The sequence below is a fragment of the Epinephelus fuscoguttatus genome, linkage group LG8, assembly GCF_011397635.1.
Source record: "Epinephelus fuscoguttatus linkage group LG8, E.fuscoguttatus.final_Chr_v1".
Lineage (NCBI taxonomy): Eukaryota > Metazoa > Chordata > Actinopteri > Perciformes > Serranidae > Epinephelus > Epinephelus fuscoguttatus.
Window position 1 is genome coordinate 7,489,028 of NC_064759.1, and position 27,101 is coordinate 7,516,128.

The 27,101-nt window shown below is 42.1% G+C and overlaps 1 protein-coding gene and 1 long non-coding RNA gene across 3 annotated transcripts in view; one reads left to right on the forward strand and one right to left on the reverse strand.

Moving 5' to 3' along the window:
* Positions 1–26,525, forward strand: part of col28a1b (collagen, type XXVIII, alpha 1b) — a 28,658-nt gene extending 2,133 nt beyond the window's left edge. Inside the window, exons 3-34 of one of the 2 annotated variants that reach the window (XM_049583470.1) lie at positions 399–964; positions 3,196–3,216; positions 3,305–3,364; positions 3,494–3,547; positions 3,637–3,681; positions 3,760–3,786; positions 3,890–3,934; positions 4,013–4,057; positions 6,753–6,806; positions 9,153–9,221; positions 9,487–9,555; positions 11,483–11,551; positions 12,657–12,725; positions 12,883–12,951; positions 13,560–13,628; positions 13,942–14,010; positions 14,616–14,687; positions 14,787–14,855; positions 14,951–15,022; positions 15,801–15,869; positions 15,957–16,025; positions 16,107–16,244; positions 16,470–16,538; positions 16,628–16,696; positions 17,630–17,698; positions 18,260–18,340; positions 18,437–18,472; positions 19,244–19,280; positions 19,532–20,086; positions 22,573–22,757; positions 23,261–23,543; positions 25,848–26,525. In XM_049583470.1, the coding sequence (XP_049439427.1) occupies positions 399–964; positions 3,196–3,216; positions 3,305–3,364; positions 3,494–3,547; positions 3,637–3,681; positions 3,760–3,786; positions 3,890–3,934; positions 4,013–4,057; positions 6,753–6,806; positions 9,153–9,221; positions 9,487–9,555; positions 11,483–11,551; positions 12,657–12,725; positions 12,883–12,951; positions 13,560–13,628; positions 13,942–14,010; positions 14,616–14,687; positions 14,787–14,855; positions 14,951–15,022; positions 15,801–15,869; positions 15,957–16,025; positions 16,107–16,244; positions 16,470–16,538; positions 16,628–16,696; positions 17,630–17,698; positions 18,260–18,340; positions 18,437–18,472; positions 19,244–19,280; positions 19,532–20,086; positions 22,573–22,757; positions 23,261–23,543; positions 25,848–26,020 (3,446 nt within the window). In that variant the 3' untranslated portion in view covers positions 26,021–26,525. The remainder of the gene's footprint in view (positions 1–398; positions 965–3,195; positions 3,217–3,304; positions 3,365–3,493; positions 3,548–3,636; positions 3,682–3,759; positions 3,787–3,889; positions 3,935–4,012; positions 4,058–6,752; positions 6,807–9,152; positions 9,222–9,486; positions 9,556–11,482; positions 11,552–12,656; positions 12,726–12,882; positions 12,952–13,559; positions 13,629–13,941; positions 14,011–14,615; positions 14,688–14,786; positions 14,856–14,950; positions 15,023–15,800; positions 15,870–15,956; positions 16,026–16,106; positions 16,245–16,469; positions 16,539–16,627; positions 16,697–17,629; positions 17,699–18,259; positions 18,341–18,436; positions 18,473–19,243; positions 19,281–19,531; positions 20,087–22,572; positions 22,758–23,260; positions 23,544–25,847) is intronic. The other variant, XM_049583471.1, reaches the window with a different exon arrangement.
* On the reverse strand, positions 9,258–14,800 carry LOC125893052 (uncharacterized). Its single transcript, XR_007449832.1, has 4 exons — positions 14,748–14,800; positions 12,826–12,936; positions 9,810–9,869; positions 9,258–9,294 (listed from the first exon to the last, which is right to left on the reverse strand). It is a non-coding gene; the product is annotated as an uncharacterized LOC125893052 (long non-coding RNA).
* Positions 26,526–27,101: the final 576 nt, after the last annotated feature.

Sequence of the window (27,101 nt, forward strand, 5' to 3'; positions counted from 1 at the left end):
GTGTGCAAACGTGACTGACACAAGGTGAGGTTGTATTTATTTTTGGACGTACGACAATTTGGGGTTTGCAAAATAAACATGATGGCGATGTGTTTGCCTTTTTTCAAGGGCATATATAGCAAATGGCACTGGTTTTAATTTAATGAGAACATAGGCATATTTATAAGGTGGCAGTCACTCACAAGGGACCATTATCCACCCAGCACATTGGTAGAGGGCCGACTCTGTGGGCCCCCCACCTCACAGGCCCCAGTACAACCGCACCGCCTGCACTGTCTATATTTAAGCCCCTGATAAGAGCTAAGCAGTTGCAACCCTCTCCAGATCTCTTATTTTCCTCTATAACATTGTGAATCTTAACATTCACTGGAGGTTTTGTTGGTGTCCTTCTCCCTCAGGTATGACGTGTTCACTGGAGGTGGCGTTCATCCTGGACAGCTCGGAGAGTGCAAAAATATTCCTGTTTGAGAAGCAGAAAGCCTTCGTGCTGAGCTTCAGCACCCGCCTCTCAATGCTGCAGGTCGCTGGCTGGACCCTGAAGATGCGAATGGCCGCACTTCAGTACAGCAGCTCCGTCTCTGTGGAGCACCGATTCTCAACTTGGAAAGACCTGGATTTATTTCACAGTCAAGTCAGCACCATGAACTACATTGGCCACGGCACCTACACCACTTACGCCATCACCAATGCCTCGCAGCTGTTGGTGCAGGAGACGCCGGCGGACAGCGTCAGGGTTGCAGTGCTGATGACTGATGGGGTCGACCATCCCCGTAACCCTGATGTGATTTCAGCTGCAGCCGAGGCCAAAGGTCACGGCATAAAGTTCTTCGCTGTCGGTTTATCAGACATTGGGCAGCAGAGTCAGAATAACGCCAAGCTCCGGGCCATCGCCAGCACACCTGCTCAGCAGTTTGTCCAAAGTCTTCTTGATCCTCAGCTGGAGGAGAAGATGCTCAAAGAGATGGTGAGTGTGGCAGCAAGTATGATGACCTTAGTTAAGATGGCACCTGTGCTGTCATGAGAAACAACAGGGACAGGATGTCTTGACAAAAACCCAAAAGCAACACTCCAACAAAGAGTGTTGGAGATTTGCCGTAGCAACCTGATCTCATCTCTACTCGTCATATTTTGACCCATGGGCAAAAAAACCCCTCAGTGTTATCTTAATGATGCCGGGGTCAACCTTTTGCATTATATCTGGACACAGAAGGAGTCAGTGGTACGTCATGTGAGTCGATTTCTGTTACTAACAAGGGGCCCGTGGTTGAGTTGAGTCAACAAAACTACCTGGTTAGGGTTAGGAAAAGATTGTGGTAGATAAGTAACGACTCAAATGGCTACCGACTGATGTGACAAAATAACTCAATGTTGACTTCTAGTTTCAGACGGGACAGAAACACTGATCTCCTGGGTCAAAGTCCTGTGTTTGTTGGACCAATCCACCTCCATTCCGAACTCCCACCCACTCTAAGTGGACTGCCCCACTTTTAAACTAGCCTATATCTGTTATATCTGGCACACTGAGTCTGTTTATTTTGGATGCGTTTTTTTAATCCATCAGCTGAAAAAAATTGTTACACACAGAAACCTTGCACATTGATTCCGATGCATTTTATTTCTCTCTTCATTGTGAAAATTCACAATAGGTGACAAAATGAAAAGACACATTTACTTTTGCCTCTCTCTACTGGAGTTACATATCTGGCTGTCACCATTTGGCACAGCAGCTGCATGAAGGGGTGGAGCTGTCCTCCATCTTCTGTGTGTGGTCCACATCCTCCTCCTCCTCCTCCTCATCATCCACCTGAATATCATTATCTGACCTGTTGAAAGTAGCTATCTGAGATATGAAATGATTTTGTGACAAGATTTTAATGACAGACAAAAGTTTTGGACTCGGTGTGCAAATGTGATTGACACAATGTGAAGTCGTATTTATTTTTTGGACGTGCGACAATTTGGGACGAAAAAAAAAACGGACTCTTGCTCTGACTGTCCAATAATGACCCAGATGGGTTTACATTGGAGTTGGTTGAAAGCCTGAAGCATCTCAAACTGACACTAAAGGGTGCTCCCGGTGTCACTGTAATGACCAAGTGGCGTATTTTGACGCCCTGGGATTGAGGCCAGGCTGATGTCTGCCTTCTCTCCATTATAATTGAACAGACGGCCCTCAGCTTGTGGTGCTCAAAGCGCCAAAAAAATGCATTTGAAAAACTCATTGGCAATATCTCTTTCCAGAAATCATGACCCAGTTACTCAAGATAATCTACAGACCTTGTTGTGAGCAGTGTAACATCTCTCAGTGTCAGCGTACCAGCTCTGAACCATATCTGGGAACACGCTAGCTTATTAACATTAATTTTAGCTTGGCTTGTCATTAACTGATATTTAACTTCAAGCAGTCCGGACCACACTACAGAGGAAAGGATGGCAAAGCATTCGGGTACCAGTCACCAACAATGCCTTTATTATTTGTAGTTTTCACCACAAAACAAGAAACACAGGCCTTTCATGAGGTTTAACAGTAACCTTGAACTTATCTAGACACATAACTCAAGAAATCACCAGCCAACACCACTGTGGTAGACTTCAGTGATTCCCAACCACTCACCATTGATGCCCAAGAGTCTGAAGCCTTTAACCACAACCAAACCCCGCTGTTACACCAACTGATTCCACGTATTCTCTTCAAACTGTTTGGCCAAAGGTGCAAAAATGTGTTTGCTTGGATTGAACCATGCTTTCTTCTTTGCCTTCCACGTGGTTGCGTAGCACTAATGATGCACTGCACACACCCTGCAGCCGATCAGAATGACAGCAGCATGCAGAGGGGTTTATACACTTCTCTTTATCTGCACTTGCTGTCCTCACAGTGGGTTCACATCTCAGTGACACAGTTGTGTCTGCATGACGGGGCTTTCCCGTCTGCTTTGCATTTTCCACACACACAGAAATGTCAAATGCATTTGCAGTAGGTCAGGACCTGTCTGAGAGAGCGGCTTGTTCTGCTTTCCAGAAATGTGTGATATTATTCATTCACAATTTTAGCCTAGGAGACAGATACAGAATAGTGTTGAGGACAGACAGCATCAAACATGAATACACCAAGGTTTCCCCAAAACTAATAGACTGATCTTTTCTGTGAGTTAATGAACTGCCACTGACATTTTTTGTCTCATGTTTCGCATCCAGGGTGCAGTCGCATTTGAAGGGGTAAGTCTGTAAATACAATCCAGCATTTTACTTCTCTAATCAATAAGTTTAAATGATAGCACTGACTTTGTATATTTCTCTCTGTTAGTGTCCACAGGCTCAAGTGTGTTTGTGTGAAAGAGGAGAGAGGGGCCCACAAGGAAGTCCAGTGAGTTATGAACAAAAACTATAACCTTTACAAAAATCAGTTTCTCCTTTTGTTTTTCTTCATCACAAACATACATAGCATCATCTTGGCTTTTGGCATCTAACCAAGACTTTACTTTACTAATCCCAGGGTCGAAAAGGGGACCAAGGCTTCAGAGGGCCACCAGGTCTTAAAGGAGCGAGGGTAAGTCATCACACAAAGACGCAAAATATTTTAATGTCTGATTTCATGCAGCTCACTTCAAGTTTGTCTTTTTTTTTTTGTTTTACAAGGGGGAGCCTGGGTTGAACGGTCGACCTGGAAGTGATGGTCCAGAGGTAAAAAATAATCTCTTAAATACTAAGTAACATGCCTCAGATGAAATGCAGATTTTAAAACTGTTTCACCTTTTACAGGGTCGCCCAGGCTATAAGGGCAGCAAGGTGGGTGACATTTATCTTCAGTGACAGTTGTTTAATTCTCATCAAGTATAATGATGTCCTAAGAATAAAAGGGAACAGTCTAAACTTGTGTTTGGTCTTCTAGGGGGAGAGAGGAGACTGTGGCGCTCCAGGGGAAAAGGGTGACACTGTATGAACATTATAAAACCACTATTTCAATTAATACCACAGACTTTGTCCTCGTAATGACAGAAGTGTCATTTTGCAGGGACCTGAGGGACCTCCAGGCCAGCGAGGACTGAAAGGAGAACAGGTAAACTCACTATTGAGTAGAATGGCTCTTGCAGACCTCCACCATGGCCAAATGCCCTATCTAAAAGTGTTAACAAAGGTGAAAAATATTTTGTGTATCAGCCCTGTGACTCAGGGTGCTTTCACACCTGCCCTGTTTGGTTCGGTTCAATCAAACTCAAGTTCGTTTGCCCCCTCAGTGCGGTTCGTTTGGGCAGGTGTGAACACAGCAATCAGACTCAGGTGTGCACCAAAACGGGGCGTCAGTAGCGTAGTGGATAGTGCCGATGCCCCATATACAGAGGCGATGCCTCGCTGCAGCGGTCGCGGGTTCGACCCCAGCTCGCAACCATTTGCTGCATGTAATCCCCCACTCTCTCTCACTCCCCCATTTCACTCTCTCCTGTCAATTAAAAGCAAAAAGCCTGAAAAAATTACCCTGGAAATCCAGAGTTCTCGCGAGAGCACAATTTGAATTTGCTCAACGAGTCACTCTGGCAATCAGTAATGATGCTCATTACCTATGCCCATGAAACCGAGCTGCACCAGTCACATCGGTGTATCTGATATAAGCGGGCCGGAGGCGAGCTAAACAGATGACGACAGCGCTGCGACGATGAAGTCCGGAATCAGTCAGTAAACATTGCAAGATGGCTATGGATGAACACCAGTTGTTTGAAATGGCTTTGGCCGCTACAATGAACGAGTTAGACTTGGCTTTTTCTCTAAAAGAGGAACAGAAGACGGCGCTCGAGTCTTTCCTTTGCAAGAAGGACGTTTTTGCTGTTTTGCCGACCGGATACGGCAAGAGTCTAATCTACCAGTTAGCTCTGCTGGTAGCTACGCGTATACGTCACCCCGTGTATTGTTCTGATTGGTCGTAGCGTTATCCAATTGCATGCAGTGATATTTACAAATGCATGCTTGGTGCCGCCCCTCGAGTTGGGCCATTTTCATTACCCATGGCCAGACCCTAAATCTTTCTAGATTTGGGTCTGGATTTCCAGGCTACGAAAAAATAATCTAGGTCTCAGTCCGGTTACAAACGAACTCTGGTGCGGTTCTGTGGTGAGAACGTGTTCCGACCTGGATCCGAACCAACTGCAGTCACATGACACATTGTTTGGGTTAAACATGAGCATGTTACAGTCCTGGAGGATTATTAATGTCCACCTCCTCCTGTACTGCCTTAATATGCACATTCAGCACATCCAATGCATCAAAACATTGTTTTCTAGTTGGAGCCGTGCCTCGTTTTCAAACTGTATGGTTTGACTAAAATGAACAATGACAGCAATATAGTCCACGATGAGCAGCGCTAAAATCAACCTGCGTAGTTGTCCCTCCATTGTGACATTAGAAAGTGTCACATTTATCTTGCAAGTGTACTCTTCTTCAGCGTTTGCTTTACTTCCTGGATTTTTCCCACATGGAAATTCTGACCAATCAAGAGCAGCTTTCTCACGCAAGGCATTTGATCTGGTCCACTTGTAAATGCTGCCGTGAGAACATGAACCAACTCTAGGCAACTATGCAACAAAATTAGTTCCTGATTCAGACCAAAGCAAGACAACTCTAGGTCTAAAAGCACCCTGAGTCTCAGTTTTGAGCATTATTTAGCCCCCTTCTTAAGAGGCTAGCATGATATAGTTTATACCAGTGGATGTGTTATGTTGTCTAGTGTTAGAAGATACCATTATCTTTACAGCCTCATAAAGACAGCAATGTTAGCCTCCAATTGTCTTCACTGGGTGTGCGATATTAAATAGTTCCAAATTTAACGTAAAGGGTACATCCTCATGAAAATAAATCTCCTCTTACACCAGCATGCTATAAACTCAGAGAGTGAAAGATGGTGAACATTACACCTGCTGAACAACGTTAGTCATCAGTATGTTAGCGCTGTTACAGTGAGCATGATAGCATGATGATGTTAGCATTTAGCTTGAAACACCATTGTGTCTAAATACAGCCTCAGAGAGCTGCGAGCATGGCTGTAGACTCTTACTTAATTTTTCATTTCTCATCATTTTTATCATCAGATTCATCAAATATTTTTATTTGTCATTCTAGTCCACGCCAGTTTTTCAATTCTGAATACTTTTCATTGTTATAATTTGCGTTCCTGAACAGTTTACTGCCTGCCTGCTGTTCATATTGATACACAGACATCAGACTGTCCGTTCACTCTCCAATATGAAAAATGGAAGTGGAATTTGTCTCTTATTCATCTCTGCACTAATGGAATGTGAATATTGGCTTATGGGTAATCCTGATACTAATGTGGCTATCCAAAGCAGTGAATCCAGGCTTGCAGGATATTATTCTTTTGCAGGAACAGACTTTGTGTGGTGGGATTAGTGCAGGGACCTGGCCGCCCAGCACCACTCTTCCTCCTCTGTGCTACTGGCACAGTGTCAGTATAACCTTGTTATTTTGTGAGCTTGGCCTGAGAGTCGAAGGACATGAAAGCAGTGAATGTTGATTTTAGTGATTTCATTGGTGGTTGGTTGGATGGGCTGACCTGCAGATCGGTCATACAACACAAGGGCTTCATTTTTAATTCATACATGATCATTTTGTGCCACTGGATTCAAAATTTTTGTTGCAAAATGAAGAAAATCACCCCAGTTGTTAGGATAAAAAAAACCTGCATATTTTAAAGCAAATATATGTTGGATTGAGGGATTATATAAGATTTTAAATTTGTTTTGCAGGGTGCAATAGGACTACCAGGTGACATGGGACCTGAGGGCCCAGCAGGACCTAAAGTAAGTTTCTCCAAAAACTCAAGATGCATTTAAATTCTCTGTTTTCTGTCTTTTCTGCACAGAGTCGACTGGCTGGATTAAAGTCATGGGCACCTTGAAATGAAATGGTTTCACACATATATAACACAACTTGTACTAGGATTTGCTTCTCGTGTGTAAATATGCACAGCGTCTCTCTTAATGGGGAGTCGGGCAGCAGCTCTGCAGCTCTGCTCTGCTCTCTGCTGTGTTCACATTTTAGAAAATGTCACCCTGGACAGGTCGCCAGACTATCGCAGGGCTGACACATAGAGACAGACAACCATTCACACTCACATTCACACCTACGGACAATTTAGAGTTATCAATTAACCTAGTCCCCAATCTGCATGTCTTTGGACTGTGGGAGGAAGCTGGAGCACCTGGAGGAAACCCACGCTGACACAGGGAGAACATGCAAACTCTGGGGTTTGAACCAGGAACCCTTGCTACAGTGACAGTGCTAACCACTGCATCATCGTGCCACCAACCTGATAGATACTAAAGGAAAATTCTGGAGAAAAAAAATTATTCACTTTCTTGTTGAGAGTAGGCTGCTTCTTAAAAACACCTGGCAACATCTATAAAACCCACAAATTCAAACCTACCCACATTTATTGGTGGTTTATCCATCCACGTAAGAATATCTCCCAAAATGTTGAACTATTCTTTTAAGGTTTAAAGAGCTTTTTTAGGAAATACAATAAATCCAAACAGTCTATAAACACCCCAAAGCTACAGAGCATTCTGTCCGTAACAGCATAATTATTTAGTCAACCAAAGAATGTAGTTATTTAAGATCATTTAGAAATTTGGGGTCATTTGTCCTCAGAATAGTGGACCAGTTCAGCGTTCCCCAGACACTTTCCCACACAACATTTGTATCATCAGATAAAAACGACCTTTAAAATGTGTGCCCATGGCTAATAAGATGCTGATGCCTCCATCACCATAGAGCTGTTCCGCAGCTTCTTAACAAAGATGTCTTTATACAGATGAAATGCAATGTGATTTATCGCACATCCAGGAAAAGTCCAGACATTTATCAACAGCAAGTTTTACAGACGGGACAAAGGACTGGTCTTTACTTTCTAAATGCCATAGGAGGTTGGATCAAGACTGTTGGAACTAATGAAGAGACGAGTATAACAGTATTTTCCACCAGATATCACTAAGATTTTACTGTAAATGCCACAAACGCCATTCATTTTATTCAGGTTTATTTAGTAAGCATTTTAAAAGCTCCATGGAAAATGTACTGCAGTTAAAATCCCATTAACAACAGAAGAAAAGTGAGGTTGAGGTTCTTGTTGCAGATGATGTTGCATGTAAAATATCTCAGGATGCAAATGTAAATATAAATGGCTGCACTGACTTCCCTAACACGTAATGTACATGACATGAAACGGCTCTGAGCAAACCATGCCTCCTGATAAAAGGCTCATCTTCCCAAAAAATCAGTTTCAGTTTAAGTGTATGCTATATTTAGAATATTATCACCACTTTACCTTGCCGTCAGACAGCCCTTACCAATAGGGAAATGAGGCCGTTATATCAAAGCCACCAGACTCCTCTGACAAAAAAGTAATTTTACTTCACATAACGCAGGAGTTGCTGGTCTACTGTGGCCTTGACTGTTAAGTGTGTCAGGTAAAGAGGTGAAAATATTCCAAATAAAGGGAACACTTAAACTGCTATTGAGTTTTTAAGGTGTCTAAAATATGTTTTGACAGTAGATTTAGTTTATCAAATACGCTAGCAAATTACTAGACGTCTACCCGCAAGTGATTGTTGTTGTTAATGTGACATCACTATGATTCAGTCTATCTGTGCATTCCAGTACCCACATTACCGCACTGTATAGTACGCCAGAAAAAGATTTAGTATGTCCTAATACACAGTATGCCAAATTCAGTATGCAAAAAATACCAGGATGTTCTACTACATCTGGTGAACTCGGTGAGTGGCGTTTATTTTATCTCCAAGGTAACAGATATAAAAGCAAGAGGGTCAAAGTTCAGGGCGTAATGTTATGCGAAAGTTTGTGTGCATACTGCAAGAAACAGAACATACTATTTAAAGGCAGCTTACTAAAAGTAAAAAGAAAAAGTATGCCATTCAGAACGCACCCATCATGTGGCTACCTGCAGGAATGAAGACTTATTTTGTTTCATTTCAAATAACAACATATTATTTCAAATACACAAAAAGTGAGGATGATGAGATGCATTAGGTTACTTTAAAAAAAAAAGTTATTTCATATCTATTTACAGTGTTAAGCTGCCATCACATGACATGCAAACATGTGAACTTGTTTAATTGCCACAGGGGGACAGAGGGCCCAGCGGTACTTCTGGACCACCGGGGGACATCGGTATTGGATTCCCAGGAGCCAAGGTAACTCTTATATCAACATTACTGGAAAAAAATCTGCTGTAGTGATAAAATCTTCCTCAAATCATTGTTTTGCCTGAAAAAGAAAGGTTGGGTGGTCATTCTCTCCATATGAAACATTCAAACATTCTTTTCACTGATAGAGAGAAACTTACAAGCTCCCACTAACTGCAACAGATAGAATAAATAGTACCGTTCTGTTTAATGAATTACTGTAAATTGCTGTAAGAGCTGAAAGTTGTTGAGTGATGCTGTTTGATGTTTACAGGGTGAAAAAGGCATTCAGGGAAGATCAGGTCCCCCAGGCCCTGTTGGGATCGGAGAACCAGGTCTACCGGTGAGTATATGAAACATGTACTGGTGTAACTGCAGCGAGATCTTGCATGTAGTTGATTCCTTCAAAGTCCACTCTAATAATTAAAACTACTAAAACAATAAATGTAAAGCTACAAACGGTGGAAGTACTCATATCTTTTTCTGAAAGAAAAAGTAGCATTCGATAAAAACACCATGTTACAAGTCTTTAAATCAAAGTTATAGTATAATAACAAAGTATTATCAGCAAAATGTATTCAAAGTACCAAAACTTACTTGATGGGCAGAGCAGCCCTTTTAAAAGTGTTATATCCTCTTGAGACCCTGTGTCCTCATCTGTGGACATTGACATTTTGGGTTTACTTGACCTTATAATTCATTCTACTTAACTCAGACCTGTTGTCCTCGTTCATGGACACTTTTTTGTGCCATCTAGTGGCAGTAAGAGCACAATACACTAATCCATTTAAAAACAAGATGGCAACCATCTCTGCCAAGTCAGTCTGCAGCCGATCCCGACACAAAAGTGGACAAGGTCCAAAACCTGATCACATTTTATGGTTGAAACTTGTTCAAATAATAATCAATAATGTTTGTAGTTTGATATGGCGACAAATTTGACCAATTTTAGCAACGGTAACAAGCTAGGACACTGTTAATCAGGAAGTACTCCTTTGAAGACATTGGGACTTAATTATCATCTTGTTTAAGGGGTCTTGTTTGCGAGTGAGGGTAGAATGAAGCGTGAGATGGATCGGCGGTTTGGTGCGGCCTCCGCAGTGATGCAGGCGCTGCGCCGCTCCATCATGGTGAAGAGGGAGCTGAGCCGGAAGGCAAAGCTTTTAATTTACTGGTCCATCTACGTCCCAACCCTCACCTATGGTCGTGAGCTCTGGGTAGTGACTGTAAGAATGTGATTGCAGGTACAAGCGGCAGAAATGAATTTCCTCTGTGAGGTGTCTGGGCTCAGCCTTAGAGATAGGGTAAGGAGCTCGGACATCTGGAAGGAGCTCGGAGTAGAGTCGCTGCTCCTTCAAGTCGAAAGGGGTCAGCTGAGGTGGTTCAGCCACCTGATCAGGATCCTCCTGGGCGCCTCCTGTTAGAGGTGTTCCACTAACAGCACATCCCACTGGTAGGAGGCCCCGGGGCAGACCCAGAACACACTGGAGGGATTACATATCTCATCTGGCCTGGGAACACCTTGGGGTCCCCCAGGAGGAGATGGAAAGTGTCGCTGGGGTGAGGGACGTCTTTGGTGCTTTGCTCAACCTGCTGCCCTGTGACACTGTTACACACACACGAGTTGATGATATTAATTGTTTGCAAAATCATAATTCAATGTAACTTGTAACTATAATTTTAAGACAAATGTAATGGTTCAGTATTTCCCTTTGAAATGTAGGAGGTGTATAAGTAAAGAGTATGGCATGACATGGTAATACTTAAGTACCTCAAAGCTGTTTTACATACAGTACTTGAGTTATTGTTGTTAGTCCAATACGTCACTGAAAGCCACACACAGCTTGCTGAAATGGAGATCCTTGCATGAGGGGAAGATTAAAGATATGAATAGAAACTTTTTCCTAAAGAGCGGTGAGACATCCAGAGAAAGTTAAATCACATATGCAGGATAGTTTTTCCATCTGGTTTCCTTTGTTATTACTGTTATTACACATTACACACCGGCCAAGCTGTCAAACATGAGCATGGTCTTGTGCTTTATACTCACGTCCTGGCTCCAGGATTCCTAAGAATTTAAGATCTGAACAGTTTTCAAAGCACTGCTGCCACCTGGAGCACAACACACGCAGCGTTTCTCAACAGTGCACCTTTATTCTATCTCATATCGACCCACATGTATGTCTTATGTTGGCATGTGCTGAAGCCTTAATATATGTAGAATATTATTATTATTATTATTATTATTAAAAGTTGTTTGTTTGTTTCAGGGTCCCCCAGGACCTGCTGGAGCACTAGGGAACCCCGGACCACCTGGAGAGGGGCTACCAGGGCCGAAGGTGGGTCAAGTTTTAAACCATGTGTCGGCTGAAGGAAAGGTTCTCAATTATTATTATTTTTTCCCTTTTTAAAAGATATTTAGGGAAATAATATACATTACACACACGACACCATGATGATATAAACTCACAAAAAAACAACGACTTTTTCTTAGGTAATTTTCTGTTACACAAATATGCAATGATGATTGTTGTGTAATATGTGTGTTGATGTTATCCAGCGTCAAGTTTCTGATCATGTGACGAGACGATGTGTTCACAATAGCGCCTGTCATAATAACATGCACTGGAGCCCACTGTAACTACCTTACGCCACTGCTACCAACCCAAAGCACTGGTATTTGACGACCTGCAAATGATTTTATTGATTTAAAAATGACTTTAATGCTTCGGTTAAATGTCCATGATCAGAACTGGGTACATAGCAACAATATCTGAGCGTAGAATGCTGTAATGGACCAATCAGAAAAAAATAATTAACAAAGCTGTGTAATAAGCAGCTGTAAAAGGTTATATTCAGTGCTTATTTTTATAACACCATTTTTGTGTCCTGCAATTGCCTTCAAATTACTTTTTTCATTATGTTTTTATGAGACTTTTATTACAATGTTACTTGAATTTTTATTGTTCTCTTGTAAGTGTGTTGTAGTGTGTGTGTTCCTATTAAGCTTTATGTATCTACATAAAAGCCAAGACGAGCTGCCAACGAGCCCAGGCTGTAAATGCTGCGGTATGTGGCATAGGTCCATGTTATGTACTCTGTGTCCCTGTTAAAATGAATATTAAATAAATATTTACGTAAAACAGAAGGATTGGAATAGACAGAGAAGCTGTCTGGGTGTTGACAGTGGAGATAATGAAGCTGCTTCCTTATAGAGTCGACACCAGTGTGTAACCTTTGTGCAGATCATGATGTTCTCTGCAGGTGGAGAACAGAACAGACTGCCTCACTGAAATCAGAAACAGAAAATGTTCCACTGGTTGCTTCAAAACATTGTGTATTTACTCAGGAATTTACATTATTGGCCTCCACATGTGTGTACATGTGTGAAGCTTATGCACGACGATGTCTACGGTATGTCACATTTTCGACCTTTTGTTTTAGGGCGATCGAGGATACGAGGGTCCAAGGGGCAATCGTGGACTTGCTGGTGTTGGGATCAAAGGTGATAAGGTAAACTAGACTCAAAATTTATACATATTTTTAGATGTTTACTCAACCTGGGGAAACCATCTGCTGATACTGCAACATTTACTTTGCTTCAAGTACTCACCCACATCTCATCTGATGCAGAGCTGGCCCTTTGATTACTGTATATCTTGTTCCCCAGGGAAGTAACGGGCCGCCTGGGTTACCAGGTCCACTTGGTGCTCCTGGTGTGGGACTTCAAGGAGAGAAGGTAAAAGCTGCATTAATGTATGTCAGACTTCAAGGTGCTGCCTGTTGTTAATGATGGATATCCTACGCTCAAACTGAGGGCGAGAAAACTGTTCGTTCAGTTTCTGTAACCGCTTATCCTGTTAGGGGTCGCAGGGGGGTGGAGCCTATCCCAGGTGACATTGGGCGAGAGGCGGGGTACACCCTGGACAGGTCACCAGACTATCACAGGGCTGACACATAGAGACAGACAACCATTCACACTCACTTTAGAGTCACCAATTAACCTGCATGTCTTTGGACTGTGGGAGGAAGCCGGAGTACAGAAGGGCTCCCCCACCCCGGATTCGAACCAGGAACCCTCTTGCTTTGAGGCAACAATGCTAACAACTGCACTGCCGCACTGCAAGAAAATTATATTTCTTTTGTTTCAGTTTTTGCCAGCTATGGTTGAATGTAACCAAGTACATTTACTCAACTACTGCACTTCAGTACTTGTACATTACTTGAGTGTTTTATTCTGTGTTTCTTAATACTCCTTCACCACTACCTCACTACATTTGTCTTGTCAGCTTTAGAGAGGTCTCATCACTGTTTGATTCGTTTTTAACTTAATCTTCTGTTTCGCAGGGTGATCAAGGCCCAGTTGGACCTACAGGCCCCAGAGGAGCTCAAGGTATTGGAATAACAGGACCAAAGGTGAGACAGGAGGGCAACAATGTCCTTTAACTAACAGGATGTTTGTCTCAGGAACAGAAAATTAGATACTAATTGTGACTGACAGTGAGCTGATTCTCCATCTGATTGCATCTAAATTGTTTTGCATATTTAATCACACAAATCCGCCTGTGAAACACAGCTGACTTGTCAGTCAAATGTCTGGGAGGTGGATGATATTGGTGGATGGTCTGTAATCTGAGACACATTAATTTCACATTCAATTCTTTTATGGCATTTTCTGTGTCCCAGATTTTACTAAATATCCCTTTGACTGTGTGAATGTTGTTCTCAGGGGAATCAGGGCCTCCCAGGTGAGCCTGGCCTGACAGGTGAGAGAGGTGTTGGAGAGCCCGGACCCAAAGTAAGTCCTCTCACCACTATGACACTTCTCACTCTACAGGAAATAGAAACGAGAAGAATGATACCACCCTCATGTCTGTATGTCAAATATGAAGCTACAGAAGGGGCCAGCTATCTTAGCTTAGCATAAACACCGGTCATTTGGTTTTCTATGGATCAAACAGACACAGTAAAATGTGCGAGTGGTTTTTAGAGGTGCTGGTATGTGCAAGCATTTTATTACCTTTGCAGAGAGCCTGGCTAGCTTTTCCCCTCCACTTCCAGTCTTTATGTTAAGCTAACCTAATCAATGATTTATGCTGCAATCCACTGTACTAAAAAGAAAGACCTTTGACCACAAAAATGCAATTCAATGCTCTTTCAAGTCAAAGTTTCAAGTTGGAGAACTCAGGCAAGATCCATGTAGGCTGAGTTCATTGACATATACTCAACTGATGTCAGAGCACACAGTTAGTACTTTAGTATTTATCTTTTCGTCTCTCAGCAAGTGAGCGGATAAGAGTATTTCCCAAAATGTTGAACTGGGATTTTTAAGGTGATTAGCGTAAGATCATCTGCCTAATAAAAATCTCAAACTTTAAGTCGCACATTACTTTCCTCTCTCAGGGTGACCCAGGCTCGGAGGGGTTACCAGGTATACCAGGTGAGCCGGGAGAGGATGGAGCTCAGGGACAAAAGGTAACATCATAAACCTGTTTGCTCATTTTCATATATATATAATATATAAATATTTCTTACCAGTCTGCTGCTTCTTTGACTGCTTCAATATAATGACAGGGTGACCTTGGATTACCGGGGCCCAGGGGACCTGACGGTGCTCCTGGTAAGGGCATACCTGGAGCAAAGGTAACAGACATTTTACACGTCATCTCTGAAGTGATCATGTGAGAGCTCAACTTGTTTGGATGAGTAAGAGCAACAGTTTGGTGTTATTTTGGCAGGGAGACAGAGGGGACAGGGGAACCAGAGGATCACCTGGCGCAGTTGGTCCTGTGGGGCCGATGGGGTCGAAGGTAAGTAAACACAACCAGAAGCATTTTATATGAAAATGTCATTCAAAGAAAATGTTGTCACATCTGATAGAAATAGTGGTGGGAAATGACAAAGTACATATTCAAACACTTTTGAGAAATCTCTCTCCAAAGTAGGTATTAAAGCTGCAGCTGGTAACTTTTATAAAAATAGTTTTTTGTCATATTTTATGAGACTGTCACTGTATCCAGACTGTCTCTGCCTCTAATGGCATTTGCAAGAATGTACAGCTGAGCGAAAACAACCAATCAGAGCCGAGGAGTCTCAAACATAGCTGTCAGTCACAGCTCATGAACTGTGCTCAAACTGTCAAACTATGCAGCGCTGATCAAGTATGAATCAAGATTCTGCAACTGCATTGTAAATGAGAAAGTTTGTGATCTGACCGTCCATGTTGGATATGGTCAGGGGAAAACCAAGCACTGCCCACCGGCCGGAGCAAACATTCTCATTTTACAGCTAAACGGTCACTAAAAATGTGAGAAATAGGTAATGCAGGACAGGGCTGTCCCTTAATAGTCAACCAAACGTTAGACAACCAGAATGGTAATTAGTCGGCAAGATTGCATTGGTCACTTAGTAGCAGAAAAAACAAACAAACACACAAAAAACAAACAAACGTGAAACTCTTTTAGGAGCTGTGTCTTGTCAAATAAACCAAAACCTATATGACTGGACCATGTGGAAATTTAATTTGAAAGGACAGACACAGGAAGTGTTTCAGTCCCACCTTTTCCTGATGAGTGTTTGGTTTTTCAGGGTGAACCAGGAATCATTGGGCCGCCAGGTGTACCTGGACTACCAGGGAGGGGTATCACTGGTGCCAAGGTACAGCAAGTCCACATGGTGCAAACAAACAGGTGCTGTAACTGTCAACAACAGTTGGTTTACTGATCTTCTTCTGTTTTTTGTCAGGGAGAACCAGGCCAGCGAGGTCCACCTGGAGCTATGGGAGAGCAGGGGATAGGTTTACCTGGACCAAAGGTGAGTCCAGCTTCATGTTTACTCTTCACTGAGCCTCACGTTTAAAGTACTGATATAAAGGTGGCATGTTTGGGTTTGTAGGGGGACAGAGGGTCACCAGGACCTGGTGGGGCACCTGGACTTAAAGGTGACGGTTATCCCGGCCCTCCAGGACTTCCAGGGCCTCCTGGTCTGACGGGAGAGACTGGATCAGATGGCATTGGTTTACCTGGACCAAAGGTAAAAGTTCACCTGTGGAAAAACATAAAATCAGGACAGTGTCACCAATGAAACCACAACACTGTTATTTCTCGCTGTGCTGATTCTTGCTTTATATATTATTTGTGTGTTTTCATCCTCGTGTTTATAACTGCAATGTACTTTCTTTTTTTTCTTGACTTTCTTTGTATCTGTGATCAGATTTCTGTGATTACTGATAAATATCTATAAATGTTTCCTGTTCAGGGAGACAGAGGTTTGCCTGGACCTCCTGGACCTGCTGGGCCACCAGGAATTGGCATAATTGGTGCTAAGGTAATCTGTGCTGTTCAAAACATTGGCTTGTATATGATTTAAATTATAAATGTATTGCCTTTAAATTAATGTTGGTGTGTTTTCTGTAGGGTTCAGCTGGTCAAATAGGACCACCTGGTCCATTGGGGTTACCTGGAGAGGGCATCCAAGGACAAAAGGTAACACTGTCAGCTGTCAGCGTCAGACTCTAAAAGTTTGACCAATAACTAAAACCCACAATCTGCTTTATTAGACAGTTTATGAATGGATATGGTCACCTGACTGGACTCACTGCAGAGTCACTGGTCAATTTATTTAAGGAGTAAAAGTATTTCTTCCCTTTAAGTGACTGGTGAGCAATGTTTTAGGCTAAAGACTCAATATAATGATGAAATTGAATCAGCATGAAGACAAATGTGGCTAGATTGACTATGAAATGATAAAAGTAAGGAAGCAAGTAAAATTTATGCATATGGTGCTTTTCGTAGACATAGGTCCTAAAGTGCTTCACAAGGGCAATATACAACAAGAAAGAATCATAGAGACAAAGCGACTACGTGGGCCACGTAGTTAAAAGTGCACAATTAGCAAAAGTATTTGCACACACAAGAAAAAAAGAAGAAATCACACGACAACGACAATACAGGAAATTTGTAAAAGTTACCCAAACACCTGTCTGAACAGGTTTGTCTTTAGCTGGCTTTTAAAAGAAACCACGGAGTCAGTAGATCGTAAGGGAGCAGGCAGAGCATTCCAAAATTTAGGTGCTACGGCCGCTAAAGCTCGATCACCTCGTGTCTTGAGGCGAGTGCGAGGTACAGACAACAAATTTAGCGTATTTGATCAAAGAGAGCGAGCTGAAGAATACAGGTGAAGAAGTTCAGCTACATAAGAAGGAGCCTGATGGTGCAATACTCTGTGAGTAAGAATGAGAATTTTGAACTGGATCCAAAACTTGAAGGGATTTTAGTATTGGGGTAATGTGAGTAGAAAACCATTTAGTCTAGAATCCGAGGTTCATGTGCTAAAAAAAAAAGAAAGAAACTTTCTATTAGCTCCATCATGTTTTTGTTTAAATTCTCTTTGACATGGTCTGTGCTCTGTGTTTCCAGGGGGAGACTGGATTTCAGGGGATCCCCGGCCCCAGAGGTCCTCCTGGACAAGGTCTACAAGGAGACAAGGTAATGATATAATGTTAGAGCTTGTATTATGAACATAGTAAATATGAAATATGGAGTGTTAAACTGGCAAAAATGAAAACGTGAAAAGATTAAAACAAAATCAGTTAACTAAGTGGGGGAAAAAAACAATACTGCACAGTATCGTGATATCTTTGTGTGGCAACATCATATCGTCACACAGTGACAAATATTGATTTATTAATCATATAAACTACTAATATTACAAATACCAGTTAAACTTTAGGCAGCCTACTAGAATATTCTCCTGGATTCTGAATTCTGCTGCTGCAGAAAAATGGCTGAAGTGAGATTAACGGGCTGAAAACTTTGTCTTTTCCTTTAGGGACATAATTTACAGTTGAAATGGGTAGTAAATGGCAATATATCTTATCACTATACTCAGCATATCACGATAATATTGTATCATGATTCCCACCCCTAATAAAACGTACTTATATTAATCAATTATTTACCTAAAGTTGTGTTAGAGGGGAATAGGAGACCTCTTTCTATCCCAGCCTCACTGTCTGATTCAAGATGACTATGTCTTTCCTCCTGCAGGGGGAGCGAGGGTTCAGAGGTGAAAAAGGCAAAAAGGGAGACAGAGGAGAACCTGGAGAGACTGGACCCACCGGACCTTTGGTACTGGATTTAGTTTTTTAAAGTGATTTAAATGCTCCTAAGGAAATCTCACAACATGTAAACAGCTAACAAATGCTAATCTCTCTCACATCACAGGGTAGAGTAGGACAAAAGGGAGACCCTGGACTTACAGTAAGTAAAGTGCATCACTCATGACACTGAAAACCATGCAGTGCAGTCAACAATACTGGAACGTGTTTCATCATTTAGGCCCATAAGTGCTGTCTTTTAGCTTTAATTTGAAGGTGTTCTCATCCATTTTAGATGAACAGTGTAAGAGTTGTCCTTTTTAAACCGAACTTTAAAGAGAAAGAAAGTATTTTCCCCCTAAATAGTCTTCATTCTGATCATTCTAATCTGATGTCTAGGTTTAAGGGTGTTTGAGGGTAGGATGCTGCAGGGTTGCTGGGCTCAGCCTTAGAGAAAGGGTAAGGAGCTCAGAGATCTGGAGGGAGCTCAGAGTAGAGCTGCTCCTTCATGTTAAAAGGGGCCACTTGAGTTGGTCTGGTCGTCTGATCAGGATGCCTTCTGGCACCTTCCTTTGAGTATTTTTAAGATTCTGGGGTAAACCTAGAACACACTCGAGGGATTAAATATCTCATTTGTCTTGGGAACACCTTCGGATGTCTGGACTACCTCACTGCTGCCCCTCTTCCGGCCCTGGATCAGGAGCAGACAATAGATGGATAGGATTTTGAGGGTGTTCACATTCATTTTGGGTACACTAGAGGCTGTGTCCTGCTATAAACTGGAGTAACCTGCATGGAAGTCCAAGACTGTGCCAACTGATTTAGTTTTAAACACCCTTAAATTAAAGCTGAAAGACATAATCAGCATTTCTTTACCATAACTCAGTGACAAATCAGTTTGTATTTAAAGCATTACACTCTTTGTCTTTCACAGAGGGAAGAAATCATCAAAATAGTGAGATCCATATGCAGTAAGTAACCAGAAACTCGATCCTTTCTGTCCATATGTTACAACATAGTATCTCAAAGTGCAGCCCACAATACTTTCACTTTTAGGAGCTTACACCAGTGGTTTCCAACTGGTCCAACCACAGGGTCCAGATTTGTTTTCTTTGAAATCCCCTGGTCTACAACTCAATATATGGACCTGGTCTGTGTGAAGAGTGTCATGAGATAACTTCTATAACTAGATTAACAATGTTAACTTGACTTTGTTTGTTAGGTTGTGGAGTGACCTGCCGCCAAACCCCCTTGGAGCTGGTCTTTGTGATTGACAGCTCTGAGAGTGTTGGCCCTGACAACTTCAACGTGATCAAAGACTTTGTAAACGCCCTGATCGACCGAGCCTCGGTCAGCCGGGACATCACGCGGGTGGGTGTGGTCCTCTACAGCCACATCAACATGGTGGTGGCCAGCCTCAGGCAGGAAGCCACTCGTGATGAGATCAAGTCTGCGGTGCGCTCCATGACCTACTTGGGCGAGGGGACGTTCACGGGCAGTGCCATCCAGCAGGCCAACCAGGTGTTCAAGGCGGCACGGCCAGGTGTAAGGAAAGTGGCCATCATCATCACGGATGGGCAGGCTGATAAGAGAGACACAGTCAGTCTGGAGAGGGCTGTGTCCGAAGCTCAGGGGAGTAACATCGAGACGATTGTGATTGGGGTGGTGAATGAGAGCGATCCTCTGTTTGAGGAGTTCAAGAAGGAGCTCAATCTCATGGCGTCTGACCCTGACAGCGACCATGTGTACCTGATCGATGATTTCAAAACACTTCCAGGTGAGCCATGATGAGCCAGTCACAGTTCCACCTTTTAGTATCAGATCTGTGTGACCCTCACTCTTGTGAGGTTTGAACTGCAGATTCCCCCACTTGAAAAGGCAACTTGCTTCAGAAGTTTGGACAGGGATTCACTCAATGACCAAGATTCAGCTTTCTTTCTTTTCTTTCTTTTATTTTTGAAAGTTGACAAGGCCAATAACAGGTGAAAAACCTTAAATACAAAGACAAAAAGAGCTTTAAGAAAATGTAACCCAAGAAACCATAACCAACCAACATAACCTAAACTTAAATACTTAAATTTTAACCTACTAGAAATGAATTTAAACCTACTAGAGATTAATTTTGAAAATAAGTAGAAAATACCAACATTTAAGCACCCAAAAATAAATTAAGTACAATCTAAAGCACTGTTCAATAATGATTTAACCAATCTTTAGCAGTTTTTTAACTCTTTTTAATACACATAAATCACATTTATTAAATTACTTTTAGCTTGAACACTTTTTTAAAATACACACCATTTCTTAACTGTACTTTTAACCCACATGATTATTAAACATAATACAGTTTAACTTGCATTTTAATCACATGATCTTTTAATTCACCACATTTTAACCTAAATTTAATCACATCGGATTTTCCAAATGCTCAAGTCTACAGCTGTCCACAGTTCACAATGAAAGTTACAAACACATGACATAAATTCAAGCTCACCGGCTCCTACTTCTTTGTTTGAAACAAGCTTTCTCCTGCAGTCTCCTTTTCCAAGTCCAGTCTCTCCAAACATTTCTTTCACACTGATTCCTCTCACTATCCTGTGAGTGAGTGCCTTCCAACTCCCCTGATCACCAAATCATCTCCACCTGGTGCACTCAGTCTGCTGCCTTCAGGCTGGGAGACACACCCAAACCTGATGCACTCAGGCAGAGAGGGGCGCGGCCTGCAGCTCAACTCAACAGAGGGGGCACCAGAAATGGGGACAGTATGGAACAGTTCCATTGGTACCATCTACAACTTTTCACAGTGGAAACAGAAAAAAAAACATACCGCACTAAACTGAACTGAACCGTACCGTACTGCTCGGTGGAAATGAGGCTTTAGTAGCACCATACATTCCATATTCACCACTTGTAACACCGTCCTGACCCAACAGTGTTGCTGTGGAAACATTGTGCCTACCCTTTAGTCTTCCCCCAGGTCGCTGCAGTTAAGCAAGTGTCAGCCTGGCTAGTGGTGCTAACACAGTTAACAATGCTAAGGGGTTTTGTGGCTCAAAATGAAGCCACTTGCTCACTGGAGCCACCTGGGGGAAGATGGTACAGTGGCCACAATGTTTCAGCAGCAATGTTGTCCAATTTCACCATCTCTAAATATGTAGCACTAAATGCTGCACTAAAGCTCATGTGGACAATGGAGCACCGGGCTGAAATAAAATACATTTTTCTTAAAAATTAACTGGTTAGTTACAGATCAATGGGTGTCAGGCTATGGAAAACAAAATTAACTGAAACTGACATCCCTAATTGAACAGTAACATCTCTTTCTGGTCACTGATTTTCTGGATAATTTAAAGAGTAAGGTCTATTTTTTCAGCAGAAAGTAGCTCCACTGAAAACAGACCACAGTGTGTTTTTATCAGCAGTATTATTATTATTATTATTATTGTTATTATTATTCAGGGACAATGGAAACAATGATACTTTAAATTCTTTAAAAAGTAATTTTTCAATGCTGTGAACACAAAAAGTAACATACCATTCACCTTCATTCATTTAAGGTGGAGAAACCCAAACTGTCTGCATTGCAAGATATTTGTTTTCTTAAATTTGACAAACCAACCCTTTAAAATTTGATTTTAATGTAAAATACTGAAAGACAAACAAACTGTGATTCCACAGTTTCACTTTATGTGCCTGTAAATTCATGTCATGTTTTAAATGTGACTGCTGGCAGGAAGTTGTCAGTGTGCACAAAGATGGCAATTTGAGATTTGAACTGAAACCCAAAATGTCCTAAACAACACTGAAGGAGAAATCAGGACTCATAAATGATGTGTAAACTGTCACTTAAAACAACAAACTTTCTCTGTCTTCACTTGGAAGTCAAGATTTAGGTGTTCAGAAAATAATTTACGCATAAAGTAGAAAATTTCAAACAATTTCTCTTGCTGACACTTGGTGGCAACAAAGAGCAACAGCCTGGATAGAATAATGTTTGGTCCTCACACATTCTGAGCATAATGGAGGGAAAACCCTTGGCATAGATGTGGGTCTGGGAAAATCAGTTTACTACAACAAATACTACTGTGGTGCTCTTGAGCAAGACAACTCAAACTGCTCAAATCTAATCTGTTGTTGACTTGGAAGCTACTACAGGGAGTCTGTATACATGCACTGGTATTCAGAAAAGAGATGAAACTATACAGTAGAGTATATATATATATAAAGCTGTACATTTACCGTATTCGTCTCCTTGTCTTGCAGCTCTGGAGAGAAAACTGCTGAGCCATATCTGTGAGGACGGAGAGAGACATTTGTTCAGCTCCGTCCCGAGCTCCAGACTTCCTCCAGGAATCCCAGAGGTCTCTGGTAACGTTCGAGAACCTCCGTACAGGACGGATACCGACACCCCCACTTTCACTGGAGACTACAGGAGGGTTCAGATAGTGGTGAGAACACAACTCACTCATTTTTCTACCTCCTTTTGTCACCATAGGCTTGTGTTTAGTGCTTAATATACGTGCAATATCCAGAAGCAACCAGGTGAAATCATCCAAAACCTTTTGTATTTTTACTCGTTGGTCCACCGCTTTGGTCCAGACTGAAATATCTCAATAACTATTGGATGGAATGCCAATAAATTTTGTACAGACATTGATGGTACCCATCAGAGGATGACTTCCTCTGGCTTTGGTGATCCTTTATCTTTTCCTCTGGCACAAAAATTGGTACAGAAATTCACCATCCCAAGAGGATAAATCCTGCTGACTTCGGCATTTCTCTGACTTCTCCTTTAGCGCCACCATGAAGCTGACATTTGTGGTACTATTAAATGAACTGACATAAAATTCGGACAAAGCAAACAGAGCCGCTGAAGTAACATGAGCTTTGTACTGTCTTACCTGGATAAATAAAGGTACAGCAGATCAAAACACTCCCTCCTCTGTTACAGCCTGGCCCTCCGGCATCACAACCCGGCAGAGAACCCATCACTCTGCCGAGACCCAAGATGGACGACAGAAGCTCCTCAGAGATTCAGAGATTTCCGTTCTTCGACAGGGAACCCTTCAGACCCGTCACAGAGTTCCTCCCACAGTTTGACATGAAGGACCCCAACCACCATGTGGTGATGACGGGAGCCATCGGGCCAGCTGGTCCCACTCTGAAGGCCCCGCCTGAGAAGAAAACACTGCCGCCTCCGACTCCCCCACTGCTGCCATCTGACACTTACGCAGGTAACAGCGGATATGACTGTAGGATGGAGATATGCCTATTCCATATTCAGTGGAAATGTTGAGACAATGAAGTCAAAGCATTCAACAAAATTTTAGATGAACTTACTGGCTATAGACTCAGTATTTTTTAAGCATTTATTTGCTGTCTTACAGAAAGTTTGAAGAATACTAAGACCACTGTACACAAATTTGCTATAGCTAAATGTGAAGCTACAGCTAGAAGCCAGTTAGGTTAGCATGTGTCTTACCCCAAATATCAGACTGCTCCTTTAAATCAAACCGAGTGCAATAAATTTACAGGAAATTGTGGACAGCTAAAGTTTGTCACACAATGAAATCCTTTCAAACATTATAAGCTTTGTATGCTGACATTTTTAACAGGTATACGAATGTCCAAATTTAAACGAAAGTAATAATCCAGACTGAAATATCTCAACAACTACGTGATCGATTGGCACAACATTTTGTGCCGACATTCATGATCCCCAGAGGATGAATCCTTCTGACTTGGTGGTCCTCTGACTTTGTCTTCAGGGCTGCTATGAGATTCAAATTTGTGGATAGATTGCAATGAAATTTGATTTCATAGTTATCTCAGGATGAAGTGTAGCAACTTTGGCAATCCCTCCACCTTTTCCAATACTTTGGTTTATGACCAAAAAATACCTGCAAATCTAACGACATTCCCATCAGCCTCAGTTGTACTTTGTCTTTAGTGCTAATTATCAAATGTCAGCACGCTCACATGCTGAACTTAGAAGGTTTACATCATACATGGTCAACATTAGCATGTTAGCATGCTGGTGTTAGCATTAAAGGGGTAGTCCCTATGTTCCCAGGGCCTATGTCTCTTAACTCTATAAACATCTGCATATGTATGAAGAATCTGTAGGTGACAGGACAAGATTTTGGTATCAGGGTGCTCTGGTTTCCATTTGTAGTCTGAGTAGTAGTGATCAATCGGCAAGTAAATAGTCCATATGGAGCAAGTGTAAACCCACTGTAATGTCATCGACTGGTTTGTGGCTTACAGTTTTGAAGCCTCAAGTTGGGCATTTTGGTTGTCGCCATCTTGGTCTTTTACAACCAGCAGCAGCTGGAAGTGACCATATTTGGATGAGAGGCTGGAGCTGGTTGAAAACGAGGGGTGGATCCTTCAGCTATCATCTGATAACAAGTTAGCTTTAAACAAGCATTTTTTTTTAATTTATCTGAATTCATACGCACATATCTGTTTATTGAGATTAGCCAAAATGACTGGCGCACGGAAGAGGAAGTCTCGGCCCAGACATCCACTGGCTACAGCCAATCAGCTCGAAACAGATGATGGCTGTTGTGTTCTGGTATTGTATGTCTCTTGATGTAGACTAGCATTGTCAGAGACTGATAAGGGCTAGCTTCCCAGTTCAAATTGCACAAGAATGAAGAATATGGGCGTTTGAAATGCAATTTGAATGGTAACAATCTGTTTAGCCTCTGTTACAAAGACAAGAAAACAATCTTCCCTGCAAATTTGAGGGCATGGGCTTCACAGAGTGAAACATCAGCAGGCCACAGTAATGTTAAGCTGTAGATGGGCCATTTCAAAATATTTACCCAGGGAAATACCACCCTTTGAAAGATCCCCTTAAAGTGTCACATTGGCAGAATATTGAGCTGGGGAACACAGAACCCTGGGAAATTGGATATGTTCCTATTTAAAGCACCACTGCGTGACAGTACAGCCTTTCAGAGCTGCTAGCGTGGCTTTAAACTCTTAGGACACATTCACACTGGTGCCATTTGGTCCGTGTTAAACGAACCCTGGTCCGCTTCCACGGATAGTTTGGTTCGTTTGGAGTGGTGTGAACACTCATTCAAACTCTGGTGTGGACCAAATGAGCAAACCCTGGTCCGTTTGAAAACTGGATGTCTCGGTTCACTTGCAAGTGAACCCTGGTGCGGTTCGCTTACAGTGGGAAATGCCAATGGACTATCCAGCAAACCAAAGAGAGGAAGTGACGTAGAGCTCATTGGTGTTTGGTGTTTTGTGGTGACCAAGCCGGCTGAAGGGGATGGATTTCCGTTTCCAGTCCGGGCCAATCGATGAGCCGGGCTTTCTTCTTCCTCGTGCTTTTTTTCTTCCTGGTCGGTAGTCGTTGTGGGCAATACCGCCCACAAATGAGCAGCTGTTGAAACTGCGTGACGTTGTCCATGCGGTTTAGTCCGCTTTAAAAAGTGCAGTGTGAAAGTGAACCGAACCAAATGAAATTGTGAAAGTCTTGTTAAATTTGACACTTCTTTGTGTTTTTCTGTTGCCTCCAGCGGAGCGCTGCGGCCAAGTGCTGGATCCAGGACCGTGCCGGGACTACGTGGTGAAGTGGTACTATGACGCCACGGCTAATTCCTGCGCTCAGTTTTGGTTCGGAGGCTGTCTGGGAAACAGCAACCAGTTTGACAGTGAGAGGAGCTGCAGAAAAACCTGCGTCAAGGTCTAAACCTGCACGTGTACCTGTAGTCATCAATAAAACATTCTGCTGTGACGCCACGTGACTTCGCCGTGACGTTCACTTCAACTTCAGTGCCTTAGTATTTTACTTGTAGCTACTTTTGACATGGATAGGGAAGAAAAAAGAGGCATCATTAAAGCAAATTAGCCTAAAATTGAGTTTAAAGTTTAAATCGTTCAGTAGGCTAAGTACTATTAAATGTGTTTTTTTTTGTTGGCCAGAGGGAGTTGTGTATTAATTGTGTAAACCAAGTTAAGCTAATGCAGAGAAAACAATGCCTGTGATGTTACTGACACACTGTGGAACACTTCTGTTAAAAATAAAACAACCTTTGTAACCACTAACCTTTCTATTCAGAAAAATAACCCCTTTTTATGACGCAATGATGAATTTTTTTACTTAATGTCTTAAGTTTTTTATGTTTTTGTTTTAAATACTGTGAAATGTCATTTAAGAAAAAACCCCAAAGCAAATAAACTCATAATTTCATGCACTGGAGGTTGGATGCTGTTATTTTAAGTATGTTTGGAACAAAGCATCTGCTACAGCAATGTACGATAATGCATGACGTCCACGTGTTCAGCTTTTTCACACACAATAAAAATAATGCTGGTTGAATTTGTCCATGCACCTGAAAAAATAGTAGGTTTTTCCTCCAAAGACACAATGAGTATAATAAATAGCTGGTAATTTTGCTACTTTTGCAGCAGCACTTTAACCCCCTGATAATTTTCCACAGCTGCAGTTGGCCCATCCTCGCTACACAAACGTCTAATAAAAGAGAACAATAGTAAGACGCAAAGGCAGATGACTCACTGAGAAACACTTTTCTCACCTCAAAGTTTCAAGTTGGACATGATTACATGTAATTAGCGAGGAGAAGCCGATGCTCTCAGAACAAAGCATCTTCCGCTTGAGGCATAAAAAAAGCACATGGAGTGCCTATTTAGCTGAAAGGCTTGACTTCAAGGTAACGTCTCGAGATAAAATGCAAATGGCCGATCGTGCTGGGCGAGTGTGGAGAGTTATATTCTCTGTCAGCGCTGGTTTTATCATTCATCAAGCCTAA